We start from the raw sequence: 14,054 nt of genomic DNA on the forward strand, positions 1-14,054 counted from the left end.
GAGACCTGCTAGGTGCTGGTGCGCCACCAATAGACCTCACAGGTGTGGGGGCGCCCTCAGGGGCCCTCCCAGGGCAGTCGGCACCCCCAAGGACTTTCCCAGTTCCGGTGGCATCCCTAGGTGCCTTCTAAGGGGCGTCAGCGCCCTGAAGGGCCCTCCCAGGAGTGGGGGTGCCTCCAGGAAAATTCCCTGTGGTGGTGTCGAACAAAAACGCCCTCCCAAGGGCATTGGTGCCCACAGAGGCCCTCTGCGGGGTATCTGCTACCACAGCGGCCCTTTTAGGGATGATGGCATCCCAGGGGTTCTTAAAAGTGAAATGGCGCCTCCATGGGCCCTCCCAGATACGTGGTTCCCTTTATGGACAATCATCGGGGCGGCGACGTCCCTAGGAGGCCCTCACAAGGCCGGCGGCGCCCCCAGAGGTCCTCCATAAAGGGTGTTGGCGCACCTATGGGACCTACTATGTGCGATGGCGCCCCCATCAGCGCTCCTAGGGGCGGTGGCGGCCCTAAGGGCCCTCCCATAGGCGGAGGCGCCCTTGAGTGCCCGCCCAGGAGCAGCTGGGGCCCTGCCCTGGGCAGCTTGCCCCTACGGGAGCTACCAATGTGTGGCAGCGCCCTCACGAACCCTCCCAAGGGCGGTGGCGCCCTTAGTGGCCCTCCCAGGAACGGCAGAGTCCCCAAGGGCCCTACCAGAGGCGACCCTCCTGGGAGCTCTATAGCTTGGTATGGTCGTTCTGTCGTGCATGACCAACAATCCCATACTTAACTGTGATTGGTGGACTAAAATGTAAATCCACCGAACTACAGCCAATAGGAGAACAGCAGTCAGTCAACACAACACCCCAACTTATGTTTTGCTGTTGGATATTTGTTCTGCTTTACATTGTTTAGGATGAAATGATACTGGAAATGCGATTGGAATCGTATTTATTTAACGTCAAAATATCTCCAAGAGTTCTAAATAAAGCAAAAACAACTGCCCCCAGGAGACCTGCTAGGTGCTGGTGCGCCACCAATGGACCTCACAGGTGTGGGGCGCCCTCAGGGGCCCTCCCAGGGCAGTCGGCACCCCCAAGGACTTTCCCAGTTCCGGCGGCATCCCTAGGTGCCTTCTAAGGGGCGTCAGCGCCCTCAAGGGCCCTCCTAGGAGTGGTGGTGCCTCCAGGAAAATTCCCTGGGGTGGTGTCGAACAAAAACGCCCTCCCAAGGGCATTGGTGCCCACAGAGGCCCTCTGCGGGGTATCTGCTACCACAGCGGCCCTTTTAGGGATGATGGCATCCCAGGGGTTCTTACAAGTGAAATGGCGCCTCCATGGACCCTCCCAGATACGTGGTTCCGTTTATGGACAATCATCGGGGCGGCGACGTCCCTAGGAGGCCCTCCCAAGGCCGGCGGCGCCCCCAGAGGTCCTCCATAAAGGGTGTTGGCGCACCTATGGGACCTACTATGTGCGATGGCGCCCCCATGAGCGCTCTTAGGGGCGGTGGCGGCCCGAAGGGCCCTCCCATAGGCGGAGGCGCCCTTGAGTGCCCGCCCAGGAGCAGCTGGGGCCCTGCCCTGGGCAGCTTGCCCCTACGGGACCTACCAAGGTGTGGCAGCGCCCTCACGAACCCTCCCAAGGGCGGTGGCGCCCTTAGTGGCCCTCCCAGGAACGGCAGAGTCCCCAAGGGCCCTACCAGAGGCGACCCTCCTGGGAGCTCTATAGCTTGGTAATGTCGTTCTGTCGTGCATGTCCAACAATCCCATACTTAACTGTGATTGGTGGACTAAAATGTAAATCCACCGAACTAAAGCCAATAGGAGAACAGCAGTCAGTCAACACAACACCCCAACTTATGTTTTGCTGTTGGATATTTGTTCTGCTTTACATTGTTCAGGATGAAATGATACTGGAAATGCGATTGGAATCGTATTTATTTAACCTCAAAATATCTCCAAGAGTTCTAAATAAAGCAAAAACAACTGCCCCCAGGAGACCTGCTAGGTGCTGGTGCGCCACCAATAGACCTCACAGGTGTGGGGGCGCCCTCAGGGGCCCTCCCAGGGCAGTCGGCACCCCCAAGGACTTTCCCAGTTCCGGTGGCATCCCTAGGTGCCTTCTAAGGGGCGTCAGCGCCCTGAAGGGCCCTCCCAGGAGTGGGGGTGCCTCCAGGAAAATTCCCTGTGGTGGTGTCGAACAAAAACGCCCTCCCAAGGGCATTGGTGCCCACAGAGGCCCTCTGCGGGGTATCTGCTACCACAGCGGCCCTTTTAGGGATGATGGCATCCCAGGGGTTCTTAAAAGTGAAATGGCGCCTCCATGGGCCCTCCCAGATACGTGGTTCCCTTTATGGACAATCATCGGGGCGGCGACGTCCCTAGGAGGCCCTCACAAGGCCGGCGGCGCCCCCAGAGGTCCTCCATAAAGGGTGTTGGCGCACCTATGGGACCTACTATGTGCGATGGCGCCCCCATCAGCGCTCCTAGGGGCGGTGGCGGCCCTAAGGGCCCTCCCATAGGCGGAGGCGCCCTTGAGTGCCCGCCCAGGAGCAGCTGGGGCCCTGCCCTGGGCAGCTTGCCCCTACGGGAGCTACCAATGTGTGGCAGCGCCCTCACGAACCCTCCCAAGGGCGGTGGCGCCCTTAGTGGCCCTCCCAGGAACGGCAGAGTCCCCAAGGGCCCTACCTACCAGAGGCGACCCTCCTGGGAGCTCTATAGCTTGGAAAGGTCGTTCTGTCGTGCATGTCCAACAATCCCATACTTAACTATGATTGGTGGACAAAAACGTAAATCCACCGAACTACAGCCAATAGGAGAACAGCAGTCAGTCAACACAACACCCCAACTTATGTTTTGCTGTTGGATATTTGTTCTGCTTTACATTGTTCAGGATGAAATGATACTGGAAATGCGATTGGAATCGTATTTATTTAACGTCAAAATATCTCCAAGAGTTCTAAATAAAGCAAAAACAACTGCCCCCAGGAGACCTGCTAGGTGCTGGTGCGCCACCAATGGACCTCACAGGTGTGGGGGCGCCCTCAGGGGCCCTCCCAGGGCAGTTGGCACCCCCAAGGACTTTCCCAGTTCCGGCGGCATCCCTAGGTGCCTTCTAAGGGGCGTCAGCGCCCTCAAGGGCCCTCCCAGGAGTGGTGGTGCCTCCAGGAAAATTCCCTGGGGTGGTGTCGAACAAAAACGCCCTCCCAAGGGCATTGGTGCCCACAGAGGCCCTCTGCGGGGTATCTGCTACCACAGCGGCCCTTTTAGGGATGATGGCATCCCAGGGGTTCTTACAAGTGAAATGGCGCCTCCATGGGCCCTCCCAGATACGTGGTTCCCTTTATGGACAATCATCAGGGCGGCGACGTCCCTAGGAGGCCCTCCCAAAGCCGGCGGCGCCCCCAGAGGTCCTCCATAAAGGGTGTTGGCGCACCTATGGGACCTACTAGGTGCGATGGCGCCCCCATGAGCGCTCCTAGGGGCGGTGGCGGCCCGAAGGGCCCTCCCATAGGCGGAGGCGCCCTTGAGTGCCCGCCCAGAGCAGCTGGGGCCCTGCCCTGGGCAGCTTGCCCCTACGGGACCTACCAAGGTGTGGCAGCGCCCTCACGAACCCTCCCAAGGGCGGTGGCGCCCTTAGTGGCCCTCCCAGGAACGGCAGAGTCCCCAAGGGCCCTACCAGAGGCGACCCTCCTGGGAGCTCTATAGCTTGGTAAGGTCGTTCTGTCGTGCATGTCCAACAATCCCATACTTAACTGTGATTGGTGGACTAAAACGTAAATCCACCGAACTACAGCCAATAGGAGAACAGCAGTCAGTCAACACAACACCCCAACTTATGTGTTGCTGTTGGATATTTGTTCTGCTTTACATTGTTCAGGATGAAATGATACTGGAAATGCGATTGGCATCGTATATATTTAACCTCAAAATATCTCCAAGAGTTCTAAATAAAGCAAAAACAACTGCCCCCAGGAGACCTGCTAGGTGCTGGTGCGCCGCCAATGGACCTCACAGGCGTGGGGGCGCCCTCAGGGGTACTCCCAGGGCTGTCGGCGCCCCCAAGGACCTTCCCAGTTCCGGCGGCATCCCTAGGTGCCGTCTAAGGGGCGGCAGCGCCTCCAAGGTCCCTCCCAGGAGTGGTGGTGCCTCCAGGAAAATTCACTGGGGTGGTGTCGCCCACAAACGCCCTCCCAAGGGCAGTGGTACCCACAGAGGCCCTCTGAGGGGTATCTGCTATCACAGGGGTCCTTTTTTAGGGTGATGGCATCCCAGGGGTTCTTACAGGTGAAACGGAGCCTCCAGGGGCCCTCCCAGATACATAGTCCCCTTTATGGACAATCATCGGGGCGGCGACGTCCTTAGGAGGCCCTCCCAAGGGCGGCGGTGTCCCCAGAAGTCCTCCATAAAGGGTGTTGGCGCACCTATGGGCCTTGCTAGGTGCGATGGTACCTCCATGGGCCCTCCCATGGACGGTGGCGCCTTCAAGCTTCCTTCCAGAAGCGTTGGCGTCCCGAGGGTTCCTGGCACGGGCAATAGCGCTCCTAGGGGCAGTGGCGCCCACAGCCCGGGCTTTTGTTAGCGGCATTGGCGCTCCCAGGGTCGGTGGCGAACCTGGGGGCCCTCCTATTGGCGGAGGCGCCCTTGAGTGCCCGCCCAGGAGCAGCTGGGGCCCTGCCCTAGGCAGCTTGTCCCTACGGGACCTACCAGGGGTGGTAGCGCCCTCACGAACCCTCCCAAGGGCGGTGGCGCCCTTAGTGACCCTCCCAGGAACGGCAGAGTCCCCAAGGGCCCTACCAGAGGCGACCCTCCTGGGAGCTCTATAGCTTGGTATGGTCGTTCTGTCGTGCATGACTAACTATCCCATACTTAACTGTGATTGGTGGACTAAAATGTAAATCCACCGAACTACAGCCAATAGGAGAACAGCAGTCAGTCAACACAACACCCCAACTTATGTTTTGCTGTTGGATATTTGTTCTGCTTTACATTGTTCAGGATGAAATGATACTGGAAATGCGATTGGAATCGTATTTATTTAACGTCAAAATATCTCCAAGAGTTCTAAATAAAGCAAAAACAACTGCCCCCAGGAGACCTGCTAGGTGCTGGTGCGCCACCAATGGACCTCACAGGTGTGGGGGCGCCCTCAGGGGCCCTCCCAGGGCAGTCGGCACCCCCAAGGACTTTCCCAGTTCCGGCGGCATCCCTAGGTGCCTTCTAAGGGGCGTCAGCGCCCTCAAGGGCCCTCCCAGGAGTGGTGGTGCCTCCAGGAAAATTCCCTGGGGTGGTGTCGAACAAAAACGCCCTCCCAAGGGCATTGGTGCCCACAGAGGCCCTCTGCGGGGTATCTGCTACCACAGCGGCCCTTTTAGGGATGATGGCATCCCAGGGGTTCTTACAAGTGAAATGGCGCCTCCATGGGCCCTCCCAGATACGTGGTTCCCTTTATGGACAATCATCGGGGCGGCGACGTCCCTAGGAGGCCCTCCCAAGGCCGGCGGCGCCCCCAGAGGTCCTCCATAAAGGGTATTGGCGCACCTATGGGACCTACTAGGTGCGATGGCGCCCCCATGAGCGCTCCTAGGGGCGGTGGTGGCCCGAAGGGCCCTCCCATAGGCGGAGGCGCCCTTGAGTGCCCGCCCAGGAGCAGCTAGGGCCCTGCCCTGGGCAGCTTGCCCCTACGGGACCTACCAAGGTGTGGCAGCGCCCTCACGATCCCTCCCAAGGGCGGTGGCGCCCTTAGTGGCCCTCCCAGGAACGGCAGAGTCCCCAAGGGCCCTACCAGAGGCGACCCTCCTGGGAGCTCTATAGTTTGGTAAGGTCGTTCTGTCGTGCATGTCCAACAATCCCATACTTAACTGTGATTGGTGGACTAAAATGCAAATCCACCGAACTACAGCCAATAGGAGAACAGCAGTCAGTCAACACAACACCCCAACTTATGTTTTGCTGTTGGATATTTGTTCTGATTTACATTGTTCAGGGTGAAATGATACTGGAAATGCGATTGGCATCGTATATATTTAACCTCAAAATATCTCCAAGAGTTCTAAATAAAGCAAAAACAACTGCCCCCAGGAGACCTGCTAGGTGCTGGTGCGCCGCCAATGGACCTCACAGGCGTGGGGGCGCCCTCAGGGGCCCTCCCAGGGCTGTCGGCGCCCCCAAGGACCTTCCCAGTTCCGGCGGCATCCCTAGGTGCCTTCTAAGGGGCGGCAGCGCCCCCAAGGTCCCTCCCAGGAGTGGTGGTGCCTCCAGGAAAATTCCCTGGGGTGGTGTCGCCCACAAACGCTCTCCCAAGGGCAGTGGTGCCCACAGAGGCCCTCTGAGGGGTATCTACTATCACAGGGGTCCTTTTTTTAGGGTGATGGCATCCCAGGGGTTCTTACAGGTGAAACGGAGCCTCCAGGGGCCCTCCCAGATACATAGTCCCCTTTATGGACAATCATCGGGGCTGCGACGTCCTTAGGAGGCCCTCCCAAGGGCGGCGGCGCCCCCAGAAGTCCTCCATAAAGGGTGTTGGCGCACCTATGGGCCCTGCTAGGTGCGATGGTACCTCCATGGGCCCTCCCATGGACGGTGGCGCCTTCAAGCTTCCTTCCAGAAGCGTTGGCGTCCCGAGGGTTCCTGTCACGGGCAATAGCGCTCCCAAGGGCAGTGGCGCCCACAGCCCGGGCTTTTATTAGCGGCATTGGCGCTCCCAGGGTCGGTGGCGAACCTGGGGGCCGTCCTATTGGCGGAGGCGCCCTTGAGTGCCCGCCCAGGAGCAGCTGGGGCCCTGCCCTGGGCAGCTTGTCCGTACGGGACCTACCAGGGGTGGCAGTGCCCTCACGAACCCTCCCAAGGGCGGTGGCGCCCTTAGTGGCCCTCCCAGGAACGGCAGAAGTCTGAGGCCCTACCAGAAGCGACCCTCCTGGGAGCTCTATAACCTGGTAGGTCGTTCTGTAGTGCATGTCCAACAATCCCTTCTTAACTGTGATTGGTGGACTAAAATGTAAATCCACCGAACTAAAGCCAATAGGAGAACAGCAGTCAGTCAACACAACACCCCAACTTATGTTTTGCTGTTGGATATTTGTTCTGCTTTACATTGTTTAGGATGAAATGATACTGGAAATGAGATTGGAATCGTATTTATTTAACGTCAAAATATCTCCAAGAGTTCTAAATAAAGCAAAAACAACTGCCCCCAGGAGACCTGCTAGGTGCTGGTGCGCCACCAATGGACGTCACAGGTGTGGGGCGCTCTCAGGGGCCCTCCCAGGGCAGTCGGCACCCCCAAGGACTTTCCCAGTTCCGGCGGCATCCCTAGGTGCCTTCTAAGGGGCGTCAGCGCCCTCAAGGGCCCTCCTAGGAGTGGTGGTGCCTCCAGGAAAATTCCCTGGGGTGGTGTCGAACAAAAACGCCCTCCCAAGGGCATTGGTGCCCACAGAGGCCCTCTGCGGGGTATCTGCTACCACAGCGGCCCTTTTAGGGATGATGGCATCCCAGGGGTTCTTACAAGTGAAATGGCGCCTCCATGGGCCCTCCCAGATACGTGGTTCCCTTTATGGACAATCATCGGGGCGGCGACGTGCCTCGGAGGCCCTCCCAAGGCCGGCGGCGCCCCCAGAGGTCCTCCATAAAGGGTGTTGGCGCACCTATGGGACCTACTAAGTGCGATGGCGCCCCCATGAGCGCTCCTAGGGGCGGTGGCGGCCCTAAGGGCCCTCCCATAGGCGGAGGCGCCCTTGAGTGCCCGCCCAGGAGCAGCTGGGGCTCTGCCCTGGGCAGCTTGCCCCTACGGGACCTACCAAGGTGTGGCAGCGCCCTCACGAACCCTCCCAAGGGCGGTGGCGCCCTTAGTGGCCCTCCCAGGAACGGGCAGAGTCCCCACTGTCTTCTACCAGAGGCGTAATCTCCTGGGAGCCTCTATAGCTTGGTAAGGTCGTTTCAGTCGTATGTCCAACAATCCCATACACTTAACTGTGATTGGTGGACTAAATGTAAATCCACCGAACTACAGCCATTAGGAGAACAGCAGTCAGTCAACACAACACCCCAACTTATGTTTTGCTGTTGGATATTTGTTCTGCTTTACATTGTTCAGGGTGAAATGATAATGGAAATGCGATTGGCATCGTATATATTTAACCTCAAAATATCTCCAAGAGTTCTAAATAAAGCAAAAACAACTGCCCCCAGGAGACCTGCTAGGTGCTGGTGCGCCGCCAATGGACCTCACAGGCGTGGGGGCGCCCTCAGGGGCCCTCCCAGGGCTGTCGGCACCCCCAAGGACCTTCCCAGTTCCGGCGGCATCTCTAGGTTCCTTCTAAGGGGCGGCAGCGCCCCCAAGGTCCCTCCTAGGAGTGGTGGTGCCTCCAGGAAAATTCCCTGGGGTGGTGTCGCCCACAAACGCCCTCCCAAGGGCAGTGGTGCCCACAGAGGCCCTCTGAGGGGTATCTACTATCACAGGGGTCCTTTTTTAGGGTGATGGCATCCCAGGGGTTCTTACAGGTGAAACGGAGCCTCCAGGGGCCCTCCTAGATACATAGTCCCCTTTATGGACAATCATCGGGGCTGCGACGTCCTTAGGAGGCCCTCCCAAGGGCGGCGGCGCCCCCAGAAGTCCTCCATAAAGGGTGTTGGCGCACCTATGGGCCCTGCTCGCGATGGCAGCCTCCATTGGCCTCCCATGGACGGTGGCGCTCTCTGCTTCCTTCCAGAAGCTGCCATGTCCCGAGGGTTCCTGCTCACGGCAATAAGCGCCTCCCAGGGGCAGTGGCGCCCACAGCCCGGCTTTTGTTAGCGGCATGGCGCCCCAGGTCGGTGGCTAACCTGGAGGTTCTCCTATTGGCGGAGGCGCCCTTGAGTGCCCGCCCAGGAGCAGCTGGGGCCCTGCCCTGGGCAGCTTGCCCCTACGGGACCTACCAAGGTGTGGCAGCGCCCTCACGAACCCTCACAAGGGCGGTGGCGCCCTTAGTGGCCCTCCCAGGAACGGCAGAGTCCCCAAGGGCCCTACAAGAGGCGACCCTCTTGGGAGCTCTATAGCTTGGTAAGGTCGTTCTGTCGTGCATGACCAACAATCCCATACTTAACTGTGATTGGTGGACTAAAATGTAAATCCACCGAACTACAGCCAATAGGAGAACAGCAGTCAGTCAACACAACACCCCAACTTATGTTTTGCTGTTGGATATTTGTTCTGCTTTACATTATTCAGGATGAAATGATACTGGAAATGCGATTGGAATCGTATTTATTTAACGTCAAAATATCTCCAAGAGTTCTAAATAAAGCAAAAACAACTGCCCCCAGGAGACCTGCTAGGTGCTGGTGCGCCACCAATGGACCTCACAGGTGTGGGGGCGCCCTCAGGGGCCCTCCCAGGGCAGTCGGCACCCCCAAGGACTTTCCCAGTTCCGACGGCATCCCTAGGTGCCTTCTAAGGGGCGTCAGCGCCCTCAAGGGCCCTCCCAGGAGTGGTGGTGCCTCCAGGAAAATTCCCTGGGGTGGTGTCGAACAAAAACGCCCTCCCAAGGGCATTGGTGCCCACAGAGGCCCTCTGCGGGGTATCTGCTACCACAGCGGCCCTTTTAGGGATGATGGCATCCCAGGGGTTCTTACAAGTGAAATGGCGCCTCCATGGGCCCTCCCAGATACGTGGTTCACTTTATGGACAATCATCGGGGCGGCGACGTCCCTAGGAGGCCCTCCCAAAGCCGGCGGCGCCCCCAGAGGTCCTCCATAAAGGGTGTTGGCGCACCTATGGGACCTACTAGGTGCGATGGCGCCCCCATGAGCGCTCCTAGGGGCGGTGGCGGCCCTAAGGGCCCTCCCATAGGCAGAGGCGCCCTTGAGTGCCCGCCCAAGAGCAGCTGGGGCCCTGCCCTGGGCAGCTTGCCCCTACGGGACCTACCAAGGTGTGGCAGCGCCCTCACGAACCCTCCCAATGGCGGTGGCGCCCTTAGTGGCCTTCCCAGGAACGGCAGAGCCCCCAAGGGCCCTACCAGAGGCGACCCTCCTGGGAGCTCTATAGCTTGGTAAGGTCGTTCTGTCGTGCATGTCCAACAATCCCATACTTAACTGTGATTGGTGGACTAAAATGCAAATCCACCGAACTACAGCCAATAGGAAAACAGCAGTCAGTCAACACAACACCCCAACTTATGTTTTGCTGTTGGATATTTGTTCTGCTTTACATTGTTCAGGGTGAAATGATAATGGAAATGCGATTGGCATCGTATATATTTAACCTCAAAATATCTCCAAGAGTTCTAAATAAAGCAAAAACAACTGCCCCCAGGAGACCTGCTAGGTGCTGGTGCGCCGCCAATGGACCTCACAGGCGTGGGGGCGCCCTCAGGGGCCCTCCCAGGGCTGTCGGCGCCCCCAAGGACCTTCCCAGTTCCGGTGGCATCCCTAGGTGCCTTCTAAGGGGCGGCAGCGCCCCCAAGGTCCCTTCCAGCAGTGGTGGTGCCTCCAGGAAAATTCCCTGGGGTGGTGTCGCCCACAAACGCTCTCCCAAGGGCAGTGGTGCCCACAGAGGCCCTCTGAGGGATATCTACTATCACAGGGGTCCTTTTTTAGGGTGATGGCATCCCAGGGGTTCTTACAGGTGAAACGGAGCCTCCAGGGGCCCTCCCAGATACATAGTCCCCTTTATGGACAATCATCGGGGCGGCGACGTCCATAGGAGGCCCTCCCAAGGGCGGCGGCGCCCCCAGAAGTCCTCCATAAAGGGTGTTGGCGCACCTATGGGCCCTGCTAGGTGCGGTGGTACCTCCATGGGCCCTCCCATGGACGGTGGCGCCTTCAAGCTTCCTTCCAGAAGCGTTGGCGTCCCGAGGGTTCCTGTCACGGGCAATAGCGCTCCCAGGGGCAGTGGCGCCCACAGCCCGGGCTTTTGTTAGCGGCATTGGCGCTCCCAGGGTCGGTGGCGAACCTGGAAGCCCTCCTATTGGCGGAGGCGCCCTTGAGTGCCCGCCCAGGATCAGCTGGGTCCCTGCCCCGGGCAGCTTGTCCCTATGGGACCTACCAGAGGTGGCAGCGCCCTCACGAACCCTCCCAAGGGCGGTGGCGCCCTTAGTGGCCCTCCCAGGAACGGCAGAGTCCCCAAGGGCCCTACCAGAGGCGACCCTCCTGGGAGCTCTACAGCTTGGTAAGGTCGTTCTGTCGTGCATGACCAAAAATCCCATACTTAACTGTGATTGGTGGACTAAAATGTAAATCCACCGAACTACAGCCAATAGGAGAACAGCAGTCAGTCAACACAACACCCCAACTTATGTTTTGCTGTTGGATATTTGTTCTGCTTTACATTGTTCAGGATGAAATGATACTGGAAATGCGATTGGAATCGTATTTATTAAACGTCAAAATATCTCCAAGAGTTCTAAATAAAGCAAAAACAACTGCCCCCAGGAGACCTACTAGGTGCTGGTGCGCCACCAATGGACCTCACAGGTGTGGGGGCGCCCTCAGGGGCCCTCCCAGGGCAGTCGGCACCCCCAAGGACTTTCCCAGTTCCGGCGGCATCCCTAGGTGCCTTCTAAGGGGCGTCAGCGCCCTCAAGAGCCCTCCCAGGAGTGGTGGTGCCTCCAGGAAAATTCCCTGGGGTGGTGTCGAACAAAAACGCCCTCCCAAGGGCATTGGTGCCCACAGAGGCCCTCTGCGGGGTATCTGCTACCACAGCGGCCCTTTTAGGGATGATGGCATCCCAGGGGTTCTTACAAGTGAAATGGCGCCTCCATGGGCCCTCCCAGATACGTGGTTCCGTTTATGGACAATCATCGGGGCGGCGACGTCCCTAGGAGGCCCTCCCAAGGCCGGCGGCGCCCCCAGAGGTCCTCCATAAAGGGTGTTGGCGCAATTATGGGACCTACTAGGTGCGATGGCGCCCCCATGAGCGCTCCTAGGGGCGGTGGCGGCCCGAAGGGCCCTCCCATAGGCGGAGGCGCCCTTGAGTGCCCGCCCAGGAGCAGCTGGGCCCTGCCCTGGCAGCTTGTTCCACGGACCTACTAATGTGTGGCAGGCAGCGCCCGAACCCTCCCAATGGCGGTGCGCCCTTAGTGAATACCCCTAGGAACGGCAGAGTCCCCTAAGGGCCCTACCAGAAAGTGAGACCCTCCTGGGAGCTCTATAGCTTGGTATGTTTGTCGCATGTCCAACAACAATCCCATACTTAACCGCGACAGGACTAAAAATGTAAAATCCACCGAACTAAGCCAATAGGAGAACAAAGAAGTCAGTCACCACAACACCCCAACTTATGTTTTGCTGTTGGATATTTGTTCTGCTTTACATTGTTCAGGATGAAATGATACTGGAAATGCGATTGGAATCGTATTTATTTAACGTCAAAATATCTCCAAGAGTTCTAAATAAAGCAAAAACAACTGCCCCCAGGAGACCTGCTAGGTGCTGGTGCGCCACCAATGGACCTCACAGGTGTGGGGGCGCCCTCAGGGGCCCTCCCAGGGCAGTCGGCACCCCCAAGGACTTTCCCAGTTCCGGTGGCATCCCTAGGTGCCTTCTAAGGGGCGTCAGCGCCCTCAAGGGCCCTCCCAGGAGTGGTGGTGCCTGCAGGAAAATTCCCTGGGGTGGTGTCGAACAAAAACGCCCTCCCAAGGGCATTGGTGCCCACAGAGGCCCTCTGCGGGGTATCTGCTACCACAGCGGCCCTTTTAGGGATGATGGCATCCCAGGGGTTCTTACAAGTGAAATGGCGCCTCCATGGGCCCTCCCAGATACGTGGTTCCCTTTATGGACAATCATCGGGGCGGCGACGTCCCTAGGAGGCCCTCCCAAGGCCGGCGGCGCCCCCAGAGGTCCTCCATAAAGGGTGTTGGCGCACCTATGGGACCTACTAGGAGCAATGGCGCCCCCATGAGCGCTCCTAGGGGCGGTGGCGGCCCTAAGGGCCCTCCCATAGGCGGAGGCGCCCTTGAGTGCCCGCCCAGGAGCAGCTGGGGCCCTGCCCTGGGCAGCTTGCCCCTACGGGACCTACCAATGTGTGGCAGCGCCCTCACGAACCCTCCCAAGGGCGGTGGCGCCCTTAGTGGCCCTCCCAGGAACGGCAGAGTCCCCAAGGGCCCTACCAGAGGCGACCCTCCTGGGAGCTCTATAGCTTGGTAAGGTCGTTCTGTCGTGCATGTCCAACAATCCCATACTTAACTGTGATTGGTGGACTAAAACGTAAATCCACCGAACTACAGCCAATAGGAGAACAGCAGTCAGTCAACACAACACCCCAACTTATGTGTTGCTGTTGGATATTTGTTCTGCTTTACATTGTTCAGGATGAAATGATACTGGAAATGCGATTGGCATCGTATATATTTAACCTCAAAATATCTCCAAGAGTTCTAAATAAAGCAAAAACAACTGCCCCCAGGAGACCTGCTAGGTGCTGGTGCGCCGCCAATGGACCTCACAGGCGTGGGGGCGCCCTCAGGGGTACTCCCAGGGCTGTCGGCGCCCCCAAGGACCTTCCCAGTTCCGGCGGCATCCCTAGGTGCCGTCTAAGGGGCGGCAGCGCCTCCAAGGTCCCTCCCAGGAGTGGTGGTGCCTCCAGGAAAATTCACTGGGGTGGTGTCGCCCACAAACGCCCTCCCAAGGGCAGTGGTACCCACAGAGGCCCTCTGAGGGGTATCTGCTATCACAGGGGTCCTTTTTTAGGGTGATGGCATCCCAGGGGTTCTTACAGGTGAAACGGAGCCTCCAGGGGCCCTCCCAGATACATAGTCCCCTTTATGGACAATCATCGGGGCGGCGACGTCCTTAGGAGGCCCTCCCAAGGGCGGCGGTGTCCCCAGAAGTCCTCCATAAAGGGTGTTGGCGCACCTATGGGCCTTGCTAGGTGCGATGGTACCTCCATGGGCCCTCCCATGGACGGTGGCGCCTTCAAGCTTCCTTCCAGAAGCGTTGGCGTCCCGAGGGTTCCTGGCACGGGCAATAGCGCTCCTAGGGGCAGTGGCGCCCACAGCCCGGGCTTTTGTTAGCGGCATTGGCGCTCCCAGGGTCGGTGGCGAACCTGGGGGCCCTCCTATTGGCGGAGGCGCCCTTGAGTGCCCGCCCAGGAGCAGCTGGGG

At 58.9% G+C, this 14,054-nt stretch overlaps 5 protein-coding genes across 5 annotated transcripts; all 5 read left to right on the forward strand.

The window, feature by feature from the left end:
* Window positions 1-450: 450 nt before the first annotated feature.
* Window positions 451-1,420, forward strand: LOC121859076 (basic salivary proline-rich protein 2-like). Its single transcript, XM_042355751.1, has 2 exons — window positions 451-725; window positions 1,048-1,420. The coding sequence occupies exons 1-2, from the start codon at window positions 451-453 to the stop codon at window positions 1,418-1,420; spliced, it is 648 nt and encodes a 215-aa protein (XP_042211685.1).
* Window positions 1,421-1,437: 17 nt separating this feature from the next.
* On the forward strand, window positions 1,438-2,408 carry LOC121859087 (basic salivary proline-rich protein 2-like). The gene is made up of 2 exons (XM_042355760.1): window positions 1,438-1,712; window positions 1,976-2,408. Exons 1-2 carry the CDS (start codon window positions 1,438-1,440, stop codon window positions 2,406-2,408), a joined length of 708 nt encoding a protein of 235 aa, XP_042211694.1.
* Window positions 2,409-2,425: 17 nt separating this feature from the next.
* LOC121859096 (basic salivary proline-rich protein 3-like) lies at window positions 2,426-3,400 on the forward strand. Its single transcript, XM_042355773.1, has 2 exons — window positions 2,426-2,709; window positions 2,968-3,400. The coding sequence occupies exons 1-2, from the start codon at window positions 2,426-2,428 to the stop codon at window positions 3,398-3,400; spliced, it is 717 nt and encodes a 238-aa protein (XP_042211707.1).
* A 4,101-nt stretch (window positions 3,401-7,501) lies between these two features.
* LOC121859099 (basic salivary proline-rich protein 2-like) lies at window positions 7,502-7,879 on the forward strand. The gene has a single exon (XM_042355787.1). It carries the CDS (start codon window positions 7,502-7,504, stop codon window positions 7,877-7,879), a length of 378 nt encoding a protein of 125 aa, XP_042211721.1.
* Window positions 7,880-10,988: 3,109 nt separating this feature from the next.
* On the forward strand, window positions 10,989-11,818 carry LOC121859106 (basic salivary proline-rich protein 3-like). The gene is made up of 2 exons (XM_042355800.1): window positions 10,989-11,122; window positions 11,386-11,818. Exons 1-2 carry the CDS (start codon window positions 10,989-10,991, stop codon window positions 11,816-11,818), a joined length of 567 nt encoding a protein of 188 aa, XP_042211734.1.
* Window positions 11,819-14,054: the final 2,236 nt, after the last annotated feature.

The sequence above is a fragment of the Homarus americanus genome, unplaced genomic scaffold (genome assembly GCF_018991925.1).
Source record: "Homarus americanus isolate GMGI-L3 unplaced genomic scaffold, GMGI_Hamer_2.0 scaffold17801, whole genome shotgun sequence".
Classification (NCBI taxonomy): domain Eukaryota; kingdom Metazoa; phylum Arthropoda; class Malacostraca; order Decapoda; family Nephropidae; genus Homarus; species Homarus americanus.